The sequence below is a fragment of the Dermochelys coriacea genome, chromosome 15 (genome assembly GCF_009764565.3).
Source record: "Dermochelys coriacea isolate rDerCor1 chromosome 15, rDerCor1.pri.v4, whole genome shotgun sequence".
Classification (NCBI taxonomy): domain Eukaryota; kingdom Metazoa; phylum Chordata; order Testudines; family Dermochelyidae; genus Dermochelys; species Dermochelys coriacea.
In genome coordinates, this window is record NC_050082.1 from 11,165,269 (window position 1) to 11,185,991 (window position 20,723).

The window sequence follows — 20,723 nt, forward strand, 5'->3', positions numbered from 1 at the left end:
GATATCAATTGCTGTACCCTTGTGGTTCCTTCTCCTGGAAAGGAATCTGGATGTCTTGTTGCTCAATCTTGACATGACTAGATCCAGTGAGAGTCCACTCAAAAACCTGACTTGCAATTAAAAAATAATCTAGAGATGGAGGCTTGAATCTATTAACTGTCTGCTGAGCCAGTTTACCAGGACAGTAGATTTTCATTTTATGATCTCCTGTCATGGATCCTTCCTCCTTTTGTACCAACTTCCCTTCTGTGTGTGCACCCCAGCTGTTCAGGTGGCATCTACAGTTATCAAAATGCTGCTCTGGCTCAGTAATCCTGTGACCCACTAGATACATATTGTTCTTTAGCCATTAGCACAGAGACTTTGCCATCTTTCCTGGAACCTAAGTGCCCCAGGTTGATAAATTGGTAAAATATGCCAGGGCAATTAGAGAAGAAAACTGACAATTTCACATACAGTCTTGCCCAACAGCATGACACTTAGTAGAAACAACACTCCTTGGCTTTTTGTAGTTAGGGACCTCTTTGGCTGAGTGTTTAACATCCAAGCTCTTTCCTCTGCAGAGAGCTCTTTGTGGCTCTTGCTATCAATTCACACTCTATAATGAAAGATCAACTTTTCTGGCATCTACCTATTCTTGTATTGACTTATGACAATACTGTTCTTGTCTAAATATTGAGCTACATACTGGCTGGCCATTTCCACTTATTCTCTGTGGAGCACTCTTAGATATAAGCAAATCATCTAGCAAAGGGCAGACACAGATCTCATCTTGTTTGAGGAAGTTTACTGACGTTACTAAGTACTTTCATAAAACTTATGTATATTGCTAGGTGAGAGTGTATTAGAAATGACAGCTACTGTAAGGAAAGCATCCTCTTCTAAGACAGTGTTATAAAGATGTACAGTCATATCATGTCTCAGCTTGATTGACAACAGCATTTCACCTTAGAAGATAACCAAAAGAGTGAACCTAAGCATTTCCCTCTTGAATCCCAGCTCTCTCAGACATCACTAATTTTGGCCTAAATTTTCAAAAGTGACGAGTGATTTTGTGTAGCCAACTTCAGACACATTAAGGGACCTGATTTTTCAGAAGGTAAATGCTCAATACTACACCACTACCCCGATATAACGCGACCTGATATAACATGAATTCGGTTATAATGCAGTAAAGCGGCGCTCCGGGGGGCAAGGCTGCATGCTCCGGTGGATCGAAGCAAGTTCGACATAATGCGGTTTCACCTATATAACGCGGTAAGATTTTTTGGCTCCCGAGGACAGTGTTATATCAGGGTAGAGGTGTACTTAAAATCTGGTCTTCTTTAAGATAAATTGGTACACCCAAAAGTTGAGACAATATAAAAGTTACAAGCCTCTTTGGAAAAAAGTCAGACATTTAGGTCTGATACTACCCTGCATCCCCCAGGCCTTTGGGAACCAGGAAGAGAGTATGGACCCAGGCCCACCTCCACTCTCCAAACTTCCTCTGGTTCCCAAATCTAGACTGTTGGGTTGCTGCCTCCATATTTCCTTTTTTTTTTGATTTAAAAAACAGAGAAGAGATAATTCAATAAAGGAAGATCATTGACTCCCACATGCATATTTGTAACCATCACTTAGCCCTGATGTGCTATGTTTAGTACCCATTTGTCCAATCCAGTTGGGATTCTCTCTTTGCTAACTTTGAGCAACCTGCCTATTAGGTAGGGCTCTAGTCTACTGTAAACCTAGCTGGAGACCAAGCAGTCAGCAGGACAATATCAAGAGCTTTCTTTAGAAGTCACCCTTACGTCATCCCTGTCAGGTTTTATTCCACTTTGATTTAGCACTTTGGTTTACTCCCATATTTCCCAAAGAACAGGCATGAAAGGCTTGGCTTATACTTCCTCTTATGCAGAGTAGCACTGGCCAAGGTCTTTCTGTATGACTCCTTGATAAACCATGTCCACCCACTCCTAAAACAATCTTCCTCTTCAATACCTGAAGGACACTAATGGTTGGTTTGCCTGTATGTCAGCCTTCAGTCTCCTTACCCATGATTGTGGGACATGATTTTAGATCCCACTGCTCTGTGAAAAAATATTAGGGTGTCCAATTAAGCAATTGCCAGGAAAGAAAAATTCCCCAATAGTGCTCCATGGCTATCTGACTTCCTTACTTTTAAGGAAATTAGCTCAGACAGGAAAACTGTCCAAGCCATTAATACCCTGACAAAAGATGTAGAAGTTGCCATAATTTCTTCTCAGGGAAGAATCTATTCCTATTCCTATTCCTTAGACTGCATCTACTTTGGCCTTAACCATATTCTCATTCAATCCCAGTGGCATCCTCTATAGCTGCAGGCAGCAGAATATACATCTCGAATGGAAAATATTTGGCTTCCTCACTCATTTTCTTCCACAAGGAGGCTTCTTAGGAGTGTTCCAGGCCTGCTACTATACTTCAAGAGAGATTCAAAACTTGTTCTCCTGAGACTTGGTGTCAGTCTGACAATTGTCTCTCTTCTCAAGCAGGGGACATGGAATTCTCCAACCTAAACTTTTTTGGGGAGTGGGGTGGGGTGTGTGGGTGCTTTTCCTTTGATAAGCTAGGTTCCAGACATTCACAGAATGATGATGGGGAGGAAGACAGATGGATTTCTAGAAGATGTGTTCTAATTAAAAAAAAAATTAATTCAGGGAAGTCCTATAGCCTGTGTTATACAGCAGGTTAGACTACATGATCACAATGGTCTCTTTCCGGCTTTCACAGTTTATGAATCTATGTTGCTTGGGCCTGCTCCATCAAGGTATTAGAGATTTGATTAATTTCTCTAGGATCTGCTCATTCCCTTAATCTGAATGAAAAACAACTGACAGTCAGGAGAGGCTTCCAACCCTTTCCTCAATACGAAGGGAGGACAAGAGGATTTTTGCCTCCTTTTGGGTAGGACATGTTCAATTTTGCTTCTGTCCTTTTAAGATATTACATTTTAGCCCTTGTGACTGATATGAATGAATGAACTGAACATAAGCCAATGGAATGCTATCCTCCTTGCAGAACAACCTGAAACAGCTCAGTAAAGTACTGAAGGGACACCACTATCTTGAAATTTAGTCATTTAAAAAAAATTTAGAATAGTTATACATACGATGGCTACTCTTGAGTCCACCTTGCCATATATGACTTTACCATCACATTCTCCTATTTTTAAATCCTTGTTTGTGTGTGTGGAAGACAGAGAAAACTGACTGCACAGAGGACAGAAATTTATCAGTGGCCATTCAAATTCCCCATTAATTTTGAACAGGTGTTAAACCAAAAGAAAGTTTAACTGTAAACATTAAGTATTTCACTAATGATCACTTTAACAGAAATACTGATTTAATGTAATTGGCACCAGTGGTAGCTAGTTACTGGAATCATAAAAAAGAAGGGCTAGAGGAGACCTCGAGAAGTCATCAAGTCAAGCCCCCTGGAATGAAGCATGAAGAGGAGTTCAAACCCCCAAAAGATTGTCCCCTCCAACCCCTACCACAAAGGGAAGGATAAGAAAAGGAAGGAAACAATGATTTTAATGTACCATGTAATTTTGAAATTCTATGCAAATTGTTATGTTGAGACCATTAAGGTTGTACAGTTAAGTGCCTTACAAGTTAGGACATATGGTCAAAACAGGACTTAATCTTAACATTGCTTTCTTTTGCAGATGCATTACAATACAGTCTTTAATTACATGATCACATTTCTCAAAAATACAATTTTTTTTGTAACTTTAGAAACAGATGTAGCATCTTGAGCTAGGTTTTCATTTTAATAAGCTTTACATTCTTTTATGCTCATATTTTCATTACTACAATGGTGCAGCAACGCTGTAGCTCACGAAAGCTTATGCTCAAATAAATTTGTTAGTCTCTAAGGTGCCACAAGTCCTCCTTTTGTTTTTGCGAATACAGACTAACACGGCTGCTACTCTGAAACCTCTCTTTACTGACTGAATTTTTACATGAAAAGTTCTCTTCTCTGTAACGTGTGTATTTTAGTAGTTTAGGCCCCAAACATTGCTAACGTCGATGCACATGGCTAAAGTTAAGCATGAGAGTTTGTACAACTGAGGCTTTAATCATTATGTACTATATGTAGTCTCTTCAATAAGCTACAAAAATTTCTTTTGTGAAATTAAATGGATGAGGCAGTTATCTGTAAAACTATTTTAACTACAAACATATGTAGCTCATGCATTCCAAAAAAATTTCAACATTGCTTTAGGCTTTACTCTTAAATATGGTATGCTATGTATGTAGGGTTTATGCCATACTTTTCATATAAATGAGTTTCATAAACTGTCTAGCATACACATTGTAGTACAAAATATTACAAGAGGCTACATGTGTTTAAGAAAAAAATTGTACATCATAATTCAAAAATGGTACGTAATCAAATTGAATCACAATGTATATACACAAGACCCAGAATTAAAGGTTGCACATGCAACCTTAACTAAGTATTTCCTGATTTGAATGTTGAGCTACAAACATGAGGTTTTCTTAACTTTTTTAAATGGAATTTACTTTTTTTTGAAAGAGTAGAAAAATCCAAGTGTTAGCAGACTTTTAAAAAAAATGGCAACAAGTAAATTCCATAATCTGGAAGCTATTTGATTTAACACCACTCGAATTCCCTGTCCGAAGCACCGTCTGAGACTTACACGCTTGGGGCCCCTGCCTTGGTGCCATGCAAAATGCGCAGCAGCCCTCCCTAATCTCTTCATTGCACTCTTCCTTGTGCTAGCAGGTTAGCCATAAACATGTACAATGCAGCAGTTTTTCTAGCTGGCATTTTATGAATTGGTAAAATATACTGTGCACCATGGAATTCTCAAACTATTTTCAAATCAAAACTCTTTCCACCAGAACGCACAAAGACACTTAAGAGTTTTTTGCACATCAAATTTCATTTTGTGTTTACTTCTGGTCATTTCAACAATAGTTTTGTTCGAAGGAGGTCATAAGTTTTGGAAAAGAATTTTCAATTTCTTTATGCTCAAAAACATCTGAACAGTATTTGCTCAAAGATTTGAAGACCTTTTCCATACTTTCAGAGATCAAGACCGGAAAACTGGCCTCCAGGCAAGCACAAGTTTGATGTGTTGCTTAAGGCTGGTCTTCTCTTGGTTTTGTTTTATGCTCAGTCTGAATGACAGTAATTCACAGAACAGCAGCTGTAAACGGATACATCTGGTGCCACCAAATTACATGCAGATTTTCTATTTGAAATACTAGCTCTTTAATATGAAGTCAACAGAATCTGTGGTGATTGAGAACTCAAGATAGAACCGGATATTAGCCACAGCCACGCAGGCCTGATTTGCAATAAACACAGGACTAAAATCAATATATGGTTGTTCCAGAATCCTGGAGTTAAATAGAGTCACAACATGCCTGCTAGCTGTGCAAAGAAAGAGAGAGAGAACAGCCATCAGATGCAGGCAAAGTGATCAAAGCATGTGTGGACAGAAGTGTGCAGGAGCGGATCATTAACAGGAGGACTAAGAATTAGGGCAGAAACCCTCTCACTTTGGAAACGGCATATTCTAAAGTGTTAGATGGTGACTGAGTCAGCCAGTTATTGTTTCTTTTGCACATTTCTACAGTTAACATTTTCATATAGTTTGATTTTGAGAAATAAGGTAATACAAAACAATAATTACTAACAAGAGCATCTGCACTAGAGTCAACAAGTATTTCAGACCAAGTAGTACAGACCCAAATGCAGACTCTCTTCATCAGAGCATTTCAATCACATCAGCACATGGCCAGGAGAGAGCACAGGATTAAGCTTTGCTATTGTTCTACACAAACAGGGCAATAACTTCCACTACCAAAAAGAACAGAGCAGCTATACCTGCAATCATTCATGCACGTCTGTGAATGAAAGAGAATGCTAAAGGAAAAAAGCTGAATAACTGAAATACACACCTTTACTCTTCAGAGGGACTGCCATTTCAGCACAGCAGATTCTTGAAAATTCTCCCCCACTTCGGTTTATCTGAGGCTTCTCCTGAAATAAAGGAACAAGTCACCACGGTAGCAGCAACACCCGAGACTAACTGGTAATTATAGATTTCAGAGTCTATTCCTGGACTCCAGGGACTGTACCTGCTCAACCAGTTCTAACTCCAGATGCACTAAGCATTAGCATACCACATAATATGCTAGACTTTTTGGGGGAAAATGATGGAGAAAGTCCTGTGTACACCATAAGCACACTTACAAGGTGGTAATACAGGAAAGTAATTAAACTGCAAGCACTTAATATGAGAAATTCTCCTTCCTTTCTCACCGACTGCCTCATCACATCTTTCCTCTTAAATTTTTTTTTTTTTTAATTCACTCACTGTTGAAGATACTGCATTAGTCTTTCCTATCCTCAGGAGGAGACACATCCAAATAAGATTTAAACTCAGTACCAGTAAAGTCTTGCCAAAGTAGCAACTAAAGCAGTAAGTGGATTTAAATACAACAGAAAGCGTCCCAATATGAAACAGAATGGTAATCGTTCATCAAACCTCAAACCATTATTATAATCCCTCAGTGGAATCCCTTGTGCAGATGAAAAACGCACAAGAAAATATTACCCTCCTCACTGTACTACCAGTTTCTATGATGTGGATAGTTAACTCTCCGGCCAAACCTTAACTCCTGCATTTTTTGACTACTTTAATTGTGCAAACTTACTATTGCATTAACAGTTTTTCGCATTATGTTTCCTAAATTTTGTTGAAGGGAAACACACAAGCGCACACATTCTATAGGTAAATGTATTGTAATTGTATTACTATATTACTGTCTCTAAGAACTACACATTCCTTGAAATGCACCACTGAAATACCAACAGTTAAAGAAATTTGTATAAAATAGAGGCAGTGGTTTCTCCCTGTAATGGTTTAGAGGGACTGGGGAGAAGAGTGGGGACCCATCTCTCTTTCTCAGGACATGGAAGGTTATCCCTAGGACCTGTTTCTTAGTGAAGAAAAGGGCTCTATAGAATGCCTAAAGACCTATTTTCCACCTATAAGGGTCAATGCGCAGTCTGGGGACCCACGCCCCAGTTATCCATTTCAAAATTTTACACATTCTCAAGGCCCCATTACTTGGATGTTGGATATTTGAAATGGATGCAAGATCATTGCTTACTCACTCAAAATTAACAAAATTCTGAGAGAATAGGAAAGCTAGAGTCGCTGAGCAAGGAGACTGCAGCTCCAGATAAAAGTCTATGGGAAATGCTTTCTTTCTGACCTAAACAGTATCTTCATTAGCACTCATATCTTTTTTTCATCCTTTCCTGGCTCAAAAATGGATAAGGGGACTTAATTCAAACTTAAAAAACAAATGCACATAAACTTTAGAAAAAAATCCAAAAAATTCTTCTTTAACAACTGACCAGTCATGAAAAAAAAATGTAATTAAAAAGGTGAATATTTTAAGGAAGTTATGAGCGTATGAAACAGGAGGTGTTAAGCCATTCTTCAACCTTAACTACAGCTTTTTGCTCTCAACCAAATACTGTAATAATAATTTGTGGTCAAACAGCAATATTAAGTGTCACATTCAATCTAGCTATCACTGTACATTTAAGAAGGCATTTGCTAATAATGCTTAGTTTCTTTTAATGTACTTGAATTAAGTAGTTTGCACCCAGATGCACATGAAAGTGAATTCATTAGTAAAGACACTAGAATATGAAGGCCCTAGAAATTCATTAGTAAAGGCACTAGAAAGGCCAACTATGTGTTCCTCAAAAAAATTATTAATGAATTATTATTCATTTCTACAACACTTTCCATATGGAGACCTCAAAGTGCTTTCAAACATTGTCTCAATACTGCTTATACTATTCCTTATAATACTGGAAAGGAAAAAGACTAAGTGACTCAACTTAAGTGTTACAGTAAATACTGTAAATTGCAAAGCTATGAATAGAATCCAGGCTTTGTAATATTGTACCCCAATTTTGAACCGCTAAATCACAGTTTCCTTCTTAAGGCAGTGTGGCAATCATATTTATTAACTTCCCTGCAATAAACCCTCACCCTCAAAATTTTTAAATGTAGACATGCTCCAGAACTGGCAAATGGGTAAAAATGAACGTTTAACAAAAATATTTTAATATATTTATCTAAAAAATGACTTATTCATGTACTAAACATTCTCTAGTATATGTTGTAAAATAATGAAGTCTTAATGAATAGGAGCCTTAACTACAACATTTTGCTATTAAATCCTTGCTGAGAAATGGAGAGAGAACTTCCTTTGTGTGTATGAATTATAAATGTATCTACATTAGCAAAGTCTATTATATTTAATTGGCAGTGATGGGTGAAGCTGATGGATGCAGAGTGAAGACTCTTGATGGAAGAAGCAGTTTTTCTATTTTGTCCCTTGGGGTAAGCTTTGGCTTGTGTGCACTCCAGCTTTAGCAGCTACTTGACATGTTAAAGCCCATGTCACTTGTCCAGAAAATAAATGTTCAAACAGAAGCAGCAGTCAATTCACAACTGTACTGTCCAATATTTTCAGAGCATAGATGAGCCAAACCAAGCAAGACACTTAGACTTTTTCTTTCCAGTGATAAAATTCTAAAATCCACTCCATCTCACAATGGATGTTTCAGGTTTTATAAACATCTAGAGCAAATTTATATAGTTATCTTGTCTTGCCCTCCATAATAATTTTCAATTAATCAAACCCAAAGCCATAGAAATAGTTGGAAGATGCACCACTGATGCAAACAAATGTAAAGTCAGTCTACAGTGGCTTTACTGAAAAGGAAAATAAGAACTTAGAAAAGAGAAAGTGGGATTAGTCATACGATTAGGAAGATCTCACTGTGAAATCAGTTTTTTTTGGAACTGTAGAGAGCCATCCTTGTTTAAAAATAAAAATTCAAAACTAACTTCAGTCTCCCATTGAAAACATGCTAAATTTAAATAATTCTCTAGTACAACTCCTACTATTTGCTTTGTAGTTTGTGTACCCACTACTTCTGCTACTAGAAATAATAGCTTTTTGTTCACTATCCCCAGCAAAAAAGCAAAGTACTATAATAAAGTATGAAGTGTGGTTTTATAAAATAAAGTTACTACCAAATAACAAGCTTTGACTTAAATCTCCTCTATCACACAAACTTTTAAAATGATAGGGGATTTTTGGGAGAGATTCTGCTCAGGGAGAAAGAAAACATCAGATGCAATTGTAAAGTTTCATGAGCATCTGTAACATTTAAACCATCTTAATACGTATTATAAAGACATCAAAGAAACCTAAATGTCATCATATGACCACATTATGGAGAGACAATTATTTCTCAGAAATTTAAGTTTGAAGTTTACTTCCTGATATAAGCTCAATTTTAAGTTCCTTAATTTAATCAAACTTCCGTATTTACTGTATTTGCATAGTTTCAAGTGTCCGGAATTCCTTGTGCCAAATAGTAAAACCTGTAACACGGAATTTTCATGTTTTTTGTTTTTTTTTTAAAATAAAACTTCAATGTTTGTGGGGTTTTTCCCCAGTGAAGTGTTAATTTCAATTTTATCTCTAAACTCAAACTTTTTTGCCTTGGAATAATAATTGGAAAGTCAATGTCCAATGCTGGACAAAAATACAACATATGAGCTGAGAAGTGAAAAAAGAAAAATAGAGACACTGATCCACTGTCCAATTATTGAAGAGTTGAAAGATACTGCAGAGACTGTATTTAAGACATAAGTTATGTCATATAAGGTTTCAGCATCAGATCTAGCACTGTGAGTCATTTTAATCCGGTACCAATAGTATGACCACATAATGGCTAGTTTTGTTACCTGTATTATTACATTTTAGACTAAAACGTATCCTCCTCAACAGTTGGGAAGACAGACATTTGGCATTTGTGAGGGTTTGGGTTTTTTTAGGACTGTCAATTAATCACAGTTAACTCACAGAATTTAATCAATCAAAAAAATTAATTGCAGTTAATCGCACTTATAACAATAGAATACCAATTGAAATTTATTAAATATTTTTGGATGTTTTTCTACATTTTCAATATTGATTTCAATTACAACGCAGAATACAAAGTGCACAGTGCTCACTTTATATTATTTTTGATTACAAATATATGCACTGTAAAAATAATAAAAAGAAATAGTATTTTTCAATTCACCTCATACAAGTACTGAAGTGAAATCTCTTTATTGTGAAAGTGTAACTTACAAATGCAGATTTTTTTTTTGGTGACATAACTGCACTCAAAAACAAAACGGTATAAAACTTTAGAGCCTACAAGTCCACTCAGTCCTACTTCTTATTCTGCCAATCACGAAGACAAACAAGTTTGTTTACATTGACAGGAGATACTGCTGCCTGCTTCTAATTTACAATGTCACCTGAAAATGAGAACAGGCGTTCGCATGGCACTTCTGTAGCCGGCATTACAAGGTATTTACATGCCAGATATGTTAAATATTCGTATACCCCTTCCGTGCTTCTGCCACCATTCTAGAGGACATGCTTCCATGCTAATGATGCTCATTAAAAAAATAATGCATCAATTAAATTTGTGACTGTACTCCTTGGGGGGAGAACTGTATGTCTCCTGGTCTGTTTTACCTGCATTCTGCATATATTTCATGGTATAGCAGTCTCGGATGATGACCCAGCACATGTTCATTTTAAGAACACTTTCTCAGAAGATTTGACAAAATGCAAAGAAGGTACTGATGTGAGATTTCTAAAAATAGCTAGAGCACTTGATTCAAGATTTAAGAATCTGAAGTGCCTTCCAAAATCTGAGAGGGACTAGGTGTGGAGCATGCTTTCAGAAGTATTAAAAAAGCAACACTCTGATGCAGAAACTATAGAACCCAAACCACCAAAATAGAAAATCAACCTTCTGCTGGTGGCATCTGACTCAGATGATGAAAATGAACATGTGTTGGTCCGCACTGCTTTGGATCGTTATCAAGCAGAACCCATCATTAGCATGGAAGCATGTCCTCTGGAATGGTGGTTGAAGCATGAAGGGACATACGAATCTTTGGTACATCTGGCATGTAAGTATCTTGCAATGCCACCTACAACAGTGCCATGCGAACACCTGTTCTCACTTTCAGGTGACATTGTAAACAAGAAGCTGACAGTGTTATCTCCTGCAAATTGTAACCAACCTTGTTTGTCAGTGATCGGCTGACCAAGAAGCAGGACTGAGTGGACTTGCAGGCTCTAAACTTTTACATTATTTTATTTTTCAATGCAGGGTTTTTTTGTACATAATTCTACATTTGTAAATTCAACTTTCATGATAAAGAGACTGCACTAAAGTACTTGTATGAAGTGAATTGAAAAATACAATTTTTTTTGTTTTTTACAATGCAAATATTTGTAATCAAAAATAAATATAAAGTGATCACTGTACACTTTGTATTTATTCTGTGTTGTAATTGAAATTAATATATTTGAAAATGTAGAAAACATCCAAAAATATTTAAAATAAATGGTATTCTACTGTTATTTAATCGCACAATTAATTATATTTTTTTAATCGCTTGCTTCTCCTGTCCTTCTTTAAGGTTTTGCTCTTCACATTGCTACACACCTGCCAAATACCATTCTAGGAATATTTCTTAAAGTGAAAATAAAGATAATATGTTTAAAAGGCATGTAGACAATTCAGACATATATTCACTTAAACTGAAACAGTGAAGAGCCAAACAATTACTCATACAGCAAGATGCTATGATGGCAAGACTTAAAAAAAGAGAACGAAAAGCACATTGACAACACGTCCCAAACAAATCCCTCTCTGCTATGTTCAAACATTCACAGTAATCAATTTATTTCTTACCTGTCTCAACCACCACTTTTCTTCAGAGGTTAAAGCACAACATCCAACAAGCTGTTCCTCAGCATCTTGTGTTTCTTTTGCAGATCCTCTCTCCTCTTTCTGGATCCCATTAGCACAAGTGTCCTCCTTCCCCAAGCTTCCACTTTTGGCCTCTTCATTCTCAGCAAGGTTTCCAGCCTCCATAGACTCTTCAGAAAGGGATCCCGCCAGCCCATCAGATGTAAGCTTGTCCCCATGATCCAGGTTATCAGTTTCCTGTGAGCAACTTTCCACCCCATTAATCCTGTGGGACTCAGATAGCAAGTTGCTACTATGTTCTAGCACAAGTGTTGATGCTTCAGGTTTTGTATCTAGTCTAATGTTAGGATCAGACACAGCAGTAAGCTCAGTAGAGATGCTGACTGGCAGTCCAGCGTACAATTCCTGTACCACAGTAGACATGGAGGAATCAAGGGGATGTGGGTGGCTTCTCTCTTGGGACTCCACTCCAGATGATAGCATAAGGGCAGCTGAAGACTGTGCCTTTCTAAATTCACCCTAAAAGTAAAGGCCACACTAAGTCACTACAGACACAGACACAAAAGTAATCATTGTTTTTGTTGTTATCTGGGACAAAGGTACGTACACCCGAGAAGCACCAACAAGGGGACAGATATTTAGAAAGTTTGCTCCCTTTTTAAGGCACTCACAGTAGGAGGGCTCCTGAGTCAGCAAACCAAAATGTTCAGCCAGGTTCTTTGAATATTAACCTGAGCATGAATAAGTAATATAAAATGTAGTATGTTAACATTTTATTGTAACTTTGCCTTAATAAAAAGTTTAAACCAAAAAATAAAAGGGTACATGCTTCAAATGTGTGTTTTCAAGTAGAGTATGTTCCAAATTAATTCCTAGTAAGAAAGTGATTCTACAATTACTGAGTGCTAGATTTCAGAGTAGCAGCCGTGTTAGTCTGTTTCTTTTTGAGTGCTAGAGTAAGTGCCACACAAACCATGAATAAGGTTATTCCTCTCCTTTTCACATAACAGTTTCTCCCTACCCCAACATTACTTCTTAGCCTAAAACTAAGACCTTGTAGAGTACATGGGTGTCTGTAGGAAATGGAAGAGAGGTAATGGGGAGGGAAAGTATTTACTAGCACTTGTGGATCTAAAACAGGGTGTCAAACATCCTGCCAGTTTGATGGTATAGTAATAGCCAAATTTCCTTTACTTTTCTATATTTTTAAGAATTTCTCATTAGATGGAAAAGCCATACAAGAAAATGCATCCTAACACATGCACTATCACTTGCTATTCCTTGTGACTTTCCCATTATAAACAGAGGAAAAATATGGTGCTATCACTAGGTGTATTATCTAAAGTTAACCTTTGATTCATCTTATAGCCTAGAGCCCAACTCATCAGTATCCAATGGCCAATACTATACTAGCAATATCTATGCTCAAACAGTTATTGGTAGTACAGTTCTAACCATAGTGTCAGCGTGACCACAACATGGTCAGCCACAAGTGCTCTGAACTACATTAAGTAAAGGGTCACTTAAAAAAAATTTTTTTTAATAGAGCCCTGATGCAAGAATACTATATACTTAACACTGACATGCTCATGAATCTCCATTGAGAGTTTCTACACAAAGCTACCATGGGCTAGGTCAGGTGGCACCAATCACTCAGCTAACAGCCAACAGAAGGTTAATAAAACCCAATCCTATTACTCAAATGTTGATCTTGCTGCTCTTTACACAGCTCAAAAATGTAGATGAACATCAATCAGTTCTCCTAGCTCAATATTTCTATGCTATACATAACTAAAATCCCCAAGATTTAAAAAAAAAAAAATAGGGGAGGAGGAATGTTGCTCAAAAAAATTTAAAACGTTTATCTTCAAAAACTTACACCATTTCTAGCAGTACTGACTAGCATATGGCTAATTTAAAAGAAAAACAACATAATATGGTCTCAAAACACTAATGAGCTACAGATAAATACAAACTCTGACCATCTACAAGTTAAATAAACATTATGCATGGCTTCTTTCCTCAAGGACTGGCAATAAAAACATGGGTTAAATTCTAGACCCTGATTTTTCTCCCTCTTTAAAATGACATCATCAGCTGTAAGCAAAAGACAGCTGAGAGGCTGCAGAATCTTAGCATTTATTTACCAAAGGTAGGAAGAAGGACCCATTTGCTAAAACACTCCAGATTTATTTTCTTCTAGCCTGGCTTTCAGCACAGGAAAAACACATTCCAGTCATCTACAACACCTTTTCTTGTGATCCTGAAATGCTTCACACACACACACACACACACACACACACACAGAGAACCTCTGCCAGGGATTAGAGAGGTTAAGTAACTTGCTCAAAATCATATTAACAAAGTGAGTTGCAGACACAGGAATCAGAGTAGCAGCCATGTTAGTTTGTATCCGCAAAAAGAAAAAGAGTACTTGTGGCACCTTAGAGACTAACCAATTTATTTGAGCATAAGCTTTCGTGAGCTACAGCTCACTTCATCGGATTCATCATGTAGCTCACGAAAGCTTATGCTCAAATAAACTGGTTAGTCTCTAAGGTGCCACAAGTACTCCTTTTCTTTTTGCGGACACAGGAATAGAACCCAGGTCATCCAAACCCGTGACCTGCTCCAACATCTAGAAAATGGTCCACCAAAAAGCAAACAATGTAAAATAAAATTATAAAAAAAAATATTTACAAACAAGGTTGAGTAGGTTCGCTTTAATGAGGCCCCAAAGTTCATTTTTTGGAAAAGCCCAAGGAAAGCCAGCCATCCCAAATTTGAGAATGAAAATAGTTTTTCATAACTGAAGGGACTCTGAAACAAGGCCAGCAGTATCCACAGTCCTTATCCCAGCCATCTCAAGGCCCCTCGGGATAAAAATACCAGGACATCAAGCTGGTGCTGTTTTCATCATCCTGTGATGGATGCCAGGAGACCCTGTACCTCTGTTGACACACTCACTAGCGGCTGGCCCACACGTTCCCCCGGATGGAAGGATTGTCCCCCATCCGTCCCAAAGGGGGGCTCCCTGCAGGTGCCAGGTCTCTGCACCCCCCCCCAAAGAGTGGCCCCCCCACACAGTTCCAAGGTCTCCGCACAACTGCTCCCTAAGAAGGGGTGTTCCCCCACAGGTGCCAGGTCTCCACACCCCTCCCCCAAAGGGTACCCCCCCCACAGGTGCCAGGTCCCTGCACAACTGCTCCCCAGAAAGGGGGGCTCCCCCGTGGGTGCCAGGTCCCTCCCTATCGGGAGCTGCCAGCTCCGAACTCGGCGAGAGACGGGACCGTACCCACCCCAAGGCGGAAGGTCCCCAGCAGAGCCGGATCGTGACTGAAGTGCGGCCGAGGGGTGCAGGGGGGCGCACTACCCCTTTTACCTGAGCGGGGTACAGGCCCGCCGCCAGCCCCACTTCTTCCACACAGAGCCGCTCTCTCCTCCTTCCCTCCCCCCCCCCCGCCTCCTCTCTATGGTCACCTCACTTCCTCATCCAGCCATTGGCTGCTGCTCACTCGCCAGGGGCCAACTGCTGCGCCGCTTGCGGTTTCTTACACTCCCGGTGGGCTCTTCCACGCACCGCCCTCAGCACGTAGGCCGAAGGGGCTACTCCATGCACCTCCCCCGGCACGCCGGCCCAGCGGGCTCTTCCAAGCACCCCCCCCTCCCTCAGCTGCCCCAACTCTTCCAAGCATTAGCACCCTTCTTGTCTGTCCAGGACCACTCTTCTCAGCACCTCTCCACACAAAGGCTCTTAGTGTTCCCAGTTGCTCCTCCCATGCTACGTTACTACACTGCACCTCTTCCGCTGGCCCCACTTCACCACAGCACGACTTACCAAGATTAAACAGTGAAATACATAAAGTCAGCAGCACTGTGTCACATACAAATGCCTTATAGTCACCAAACAGGTAAAACATGCCCAGGTTCCATGCTGATGGGCAGAACGCTCATAACAACATGCTACTTGATGGCATGATATAGTGGAACACATGCCAACTCCTGCAATAAAACAAAATTTGTCCTGTTATACTCAGCATGTGTGGATGAAGAGACATCAGAAAAGTTAAAATCCATGCAAAGTTTGACTGTGCATTTCTCAGAAATGGAGAAAGAAGAAAGGCATGATTTTTTTTTTAACATACCCATTTATGTTCCTGAGAAAAGATATGTCACGTACCTCCAGATTCACGGTCTGATCGTTTTCCCATTTAAAGTAATGGCAAAATTCCTATTGAGCTGACTGGGAGCAAGTTTGGCCCTTTATCTGAGACTTCACATTTATTATTATTTAAAACATTTATCTCATAATCAACCCCCTAAAAGCCAACTCAACTAGAGCCCATCGTGGTAGGCACTGTATAAATATATGATAATAAATTACAGACATTGTCTCAAAGAGTTTACATGCTAAAAGACAAGATCTGGCATTTCTTCTCATTCCTTTTTCTGATCCCCAAGATCAGCAGTGCTCATGTCCCCACAATAGCTATCCTAAAAGCATGTGTTTTCCCATTATTTCTTGAAGTTACTTTCTTTTATCCCAATTCTGAAAATCTATTCATGTGAGAACACCATTATGCCCTCATCAAGACATTTAGTTTCTATACAAATGCAGGGGTCTGCCCACGATGATCAGTTTGCGGGATTTGGCCTTTGCTGATTTACAGCCTATTCTTCTTGGTCCAGGAGAAAAGAACCTGCATGACATAGGAAGGAAAGATTTCAGAGTAGCAGCCGTGTTAGTCTGTATTCAAAGAAAGAAAAGGAGTACTTGTGGCACCTTAGAGACTAACAAATTTATTAGAGCATAAGCTTTATAAGCATAAGCATCCAATGAAGTGAGCTGTAGCTCACGAAAGCTTATGCTCTAATAAATTTGTTAGTCTCTAAGGTGCCACAAGTCCTCCTTTTCTTATAGGAAGGAAAGAGGACCAAGGCAAAGTAAAAGGAAACAGGGAGAAATTATGGTAAAAAGTGATGAGGGAAAAGAAAGAAGCAAAATTTCTAAGTTTACTTATAGCAGTCTAGCAACCTCTTTTGTTTCTGTTTATAATTGTTCATATTTAAAAATTGAATATTTAATTTCAACCTAACAACCAGATGGTGCTTAGTTTTAACTAACAGGTAACAATATCCAAGTCTAATAAACTCATTGGGCCTTCAATCTCAGAATGTATTCAGCCCTCTCTGGGGTTATGTTATCGTCTAAACGGTAAACGCTTTCTAGTGACCCCACTGAAGCTGTCAAACAGGCAGCACCCATGGCTCTGAAGTTCTAGAATGCTCGATAAATGCAACTGAGCACGAAGCTACAGTCAGGAAGATCTTTCCCTTAAGGGGACCATCACCGCCTCCCCCTCATCCTCTGACCCTGGCCAAAGGGCTCAGCCAATACACTGCCCTCACTCTGTTTTATCCAAGGTTTCAGAGTAGCAGCCGTGTTAGTCTGTATTCGCAAAAAGAAAAGGAGGACTTGTGGCACCTTAGAGACTAACAAATTTATTAGAGCATAAGCTTTCGTGAGCTACAGCATCCGATGAAGTGAGCTGTAGCTCACGAAAGCTTACGCTCTAATAAATTTGTTAGTCTCTAAGGTGCCACAAGTCCTCCTTTTCTTTTTGTTTTATCCAAGTCATTCTTCCCCTCCGCCTCAGCTATGGGGGAGGAGTGGAGTTAACCCCTTGTTCACTAGTAGCGAGCAATTTCCCCCGTCACCCCATCACAACCCCCTTTTCACCTGCTTATGACTGTCTGATACTGTCACCTGGGGGCTGCATGTTTCAGGCTTGGCCTCTGCCCACAGGTTTGGGGGGACTGCGAGGGAACGGGCTAGGAAGGACACCTTCCCGCCCCGCCCCCGGGCCAGGACCTACGCCTGCTACCCCAGCCGGGATGACCTCCCGGGGCCACGGGCCCCGGCTCCCGCGGTCGCGTCTCAGGAAGCCTCTCTTTCCCCTCCCGTCTCTATGGTGCCGCGCTCTCTCCGCAAGTCCCGGATGAGGAAGTGAGGCCGCTCCTTGGGCCGTGCTGGTGATTCTCCTCGGGAGCCGCCCCCTGCCCTGGCTCCCGCCGCCGCCGCCAGGACCAGTAAGAATCGGGGAGCCGGGGCCTGCTCTGGCCCTTCCCCCACCCTCCTAGTTTTTGGCTTGGGGGTTTATTTGCCTCTCACTCATCTCCTTCTCCGCGGGGAGCAGGGGAATTTGCCTCCCCTCTGGGGGTGTGGTTGTCATGGGGATGGGGGGACTTGCCCCTTCCCTAGGATGGGGGGGGGGGTTCTTCTTTCTCTTTGTGGGAGGGGTTCACCCACAGGCCTGGTCACTGCGTTGTTGGGGCGGACGCACACCTGTCAGGGATGGAGACGCTAGGTTTACATGGTCCTGCCTCAGGGCAGGGGGACTGGACCAGGTCCCCTCCAGCCCTTCATTTCTATGTTTCTGTTTGCTGGGGAGTGTCTGCTCCCACGGGGGCTCATTCCCACGGGTAGGTGGAGCATTGGACCACAGGAGATCTGACACCCCTAATTGTGGATTCCTTGACCCCTGTAGTTGTCTGAGTAGTGGGCAGTGCTGGCTGGGGGCCTTCTGCTGTCCCAGGGGTTGTCATTATGCCGTGAGTTGTGTCGCTGAGAGGAAGTATTGACCCCAGGTATTGTGATGGGGGGTGGGGATCTGAAGGATTATGGACAGTTTGCAGCTCAGAAAAGCTCCAACATTTTGGCTTAAGAGTTAGGCTTGAATTTTACATTCTGGATTGTGTGTGTGTGACTTTGTGAGAGAGAAAGTGCTTCTGAACTGTGTTGTATGGTCAACAGCTAATAGAAATTCTTCTCTAGTTCAAGGTGTTGCATCCTGTCTCTCTCATGTGAAAGACCCAAATTCTATCGTGATAGTGACTGTCGAGTCGTAAGTGACCAGCATGAAGCATATTGACAAATAGGAAATCTTAGGCAGCTATGGAATTGGTACAAGTGCATTGTTTGTGGAGCATGAGTGTTGCTGGTGTTGCTCTGTGAGACTGGAATCTCCAAGGTTTCCTCTTGAAATGTAGAGCTGTAGAAGAGTTTTATAATAAGGAAAGGGCTGAGTTTCTTTGCTTTGTTTTTGTTTTTACTTACCAGGGAGATAAGATGTCATCTGTCCTCTTTACTTGGAGTAGCTGAGAAGAACCAGGATTCAAAATGAGAACCAACAAGGTCTACAAACTCGTCATACATAAGAAGGGCTTTGGGGGCAGTGGTCAGTATCCATTGAGTCATAAATGTTTTTAGGGCTGCTGGTTTAATGAATAATCAGCAGTTTTCCATAATTTTTCTAATTTAACAGTGACAAAGCTGATTTCCATTTTTGTTAGGCTTTTTCAAACAAAATATTAAGGGATTAGCCTTTTTATAACCTACAGTGTCACGAGTCAGAAGGTGGAAAGCTGATTGATAATAGTATACAAATTAAAATCCACAAGTGCCAGATTACAGTAAAAATGTTAGTTTCTGTGACATAAAATATCTTTGACGCCTTTTCAGCTTTTCAATTGGGCCTCCTTTTTTGCTATCCCTGTTGCCTCTTGCTTAGCTACAGAATTGGGAGAGGTTCTAGTGCCGGGTAGTATTGCTGCACATGGATATGTGTGGACTCAGAGTTTGTGGGTCCCACTGGCAGGACCTAGGACTCTGTGTGAAGGATGTACTGAGTCATAAATTAACAGATGGATATGCAGCATATTACAGTGCATAAATTCCTGCATTTTCATTTTTATCTGTTTTTATCAGGCTGACTCACTGAATTGCTATCTTTGTCTTCCAGATGATGAATTAATGATGAACCCCAAAGTGTTTCTTCACATCAAACTGGGAGATGTTGTTGAGATTGCACACCCTAATGATGAGTACAGGTGAATTGTCTTTCTGCTAATATCAGCCAAGTGTAGCTGGAGCACCTAAAATACTAATCTCTCCATTCCTTTAGTGTGTAACAACTTGAAGAGTGAATAGACACTGAGGGGACCACTGGGTATGCAATATAGATATTTTGCTGCAGCATAGAGCTATATCTTTCTGTTTGAAAGGAAATAAAGGGGTGACTTTATCAAATGGCCTTCTTCTGTAGTCTGATATGTTCCGTGTTATGTGGCATTAGAGGCTTTGCTGGCCATACTTGGGATGAGTAGCAGTTGTTCTTGAAGTAGTTCCTCAGGCCTTTATTTTCTTTCTTGCTGTTACATAGTGATGGTTCTTTAATCCCATGGGTCCTGAGGAATAGGTTTGTATAATGATAATTAGCTCTTTTAGGGTAAAGAACAGTAATGGCTGATCAGATTAAGGGGAAGGGATGTTTTAACTTAGGAATGTTCTCTTAGAAATTGTCAGGTTCTGAGCACCTTTTCTGCTAGGTGAGTGTTGTTAATGCTCTAGCTTATCCCCTATGCTGTATAACTAGGTGCCTTTATTGTGGTGGAGGAATTCAAGCCCTCCATGGTGACAGCAGGATAGGTGGATGGTTTCTCCATGTCGTTGTTCACCTTCTGTCTCTTGTGTTCCAGCCCTCTGCTCCTGCAAGTGAAGTCACTTAAGGAAGATTTGCAAAAAGGTAAGATTCCAGACTCTTGTAGTGTGACTATAAGGCTTAACAGAGGAAATCACAATGAAATTAACCACAATTTCTAGGTTTGTTTTTGGGGTTTTTTTTAAATTACTCTCTTTATTGCAACTTGTCAAATCTCTGCTTTTCTCATGGATCATTTGGGGGCTGCATGCCTGCTATCTGCAGCAAACTGCTTGGAAGACTCAGGACAATGGCAGTTTCCATTCACATTGTTCAAGTGGAATGTGGATACCT

At 40.1% G+C, this 20,723-nt stretch overlaps 2 protein-coding genes across 38 annotated transcripts in view; one reads left to right on the plus strand and one right to left on the minus strand.

Moving 5' to 3' along the window:
- PRR14L (proline rich 14 like) overlaps positions 1-17,751 on the minus strand; it is a 34,903-nt gene extending 17,152 nt beyond the window's left edge. For 2 of the 7 annotated variants that reach the window (XM_043498008.1, XM_043498009.1), the window contains exons 1-2: positions 11,872-12,408; positions 5,961-6,042 (exon numbers count right to left, since the gene is read on the minus strand). In XM_043498008.1, the coding sequence (XP_043353943.1) occupies positions 5,961-6,042; positions 11,872-12,372 (583 nt within the window). In that variant the 5' untranslated portion in view covers positions 12,373-12,408. Of the gene's footprint in view, positions 1-5,960; positions 6,043-11,871; positions 12,409-15,188; positions 15,676-15,727; positions 16,590-17,629 lie in introns of those variants that run through there. The other 5 variants (XM_043498007.1, XM_038373353.2, XM_043498006.1 and 2 more) reach the window with 5 other exon arrangements.
- The window catches only part of DEPDC5 (DEP domain containing 5, GATOR1 subcomplex subunit), a 64,605-nt gene continuing 61,525 nt past the window's right edge, over positions 17,644-20,723 (plus strand). For 10 of the 31 annotated variants that reach the window (XM_038373178.2, XM_038373183.2, XM_043498019.1 and 7 more), the window contains exons 1-4: positions 17,821-17,979; positions 19,010-19,127; positions 19,692-19,779; positions 20,428-20,474. In XM_038373178.2, coding sequence (XP_038229106.1) covers positions 19,070-19,127; positions 19,692-19,779; positions 20,428-20,474 — 193 coding nt within the window. In that variant the 5' untranslated portion in view covers positions 17,821-17,979; positions 19,010-19,069. Of the gene's footprint in view, positions 19,128-19,691; positions 19,780-20,427; positions 20,475-20,723 lie in introns of all 31 variants that reach the window. The other 21 variants (XM_043498022.1, XM_043498016.1, XM_043498024.1 and 18 more) reach the window with 10 other exon arrangements.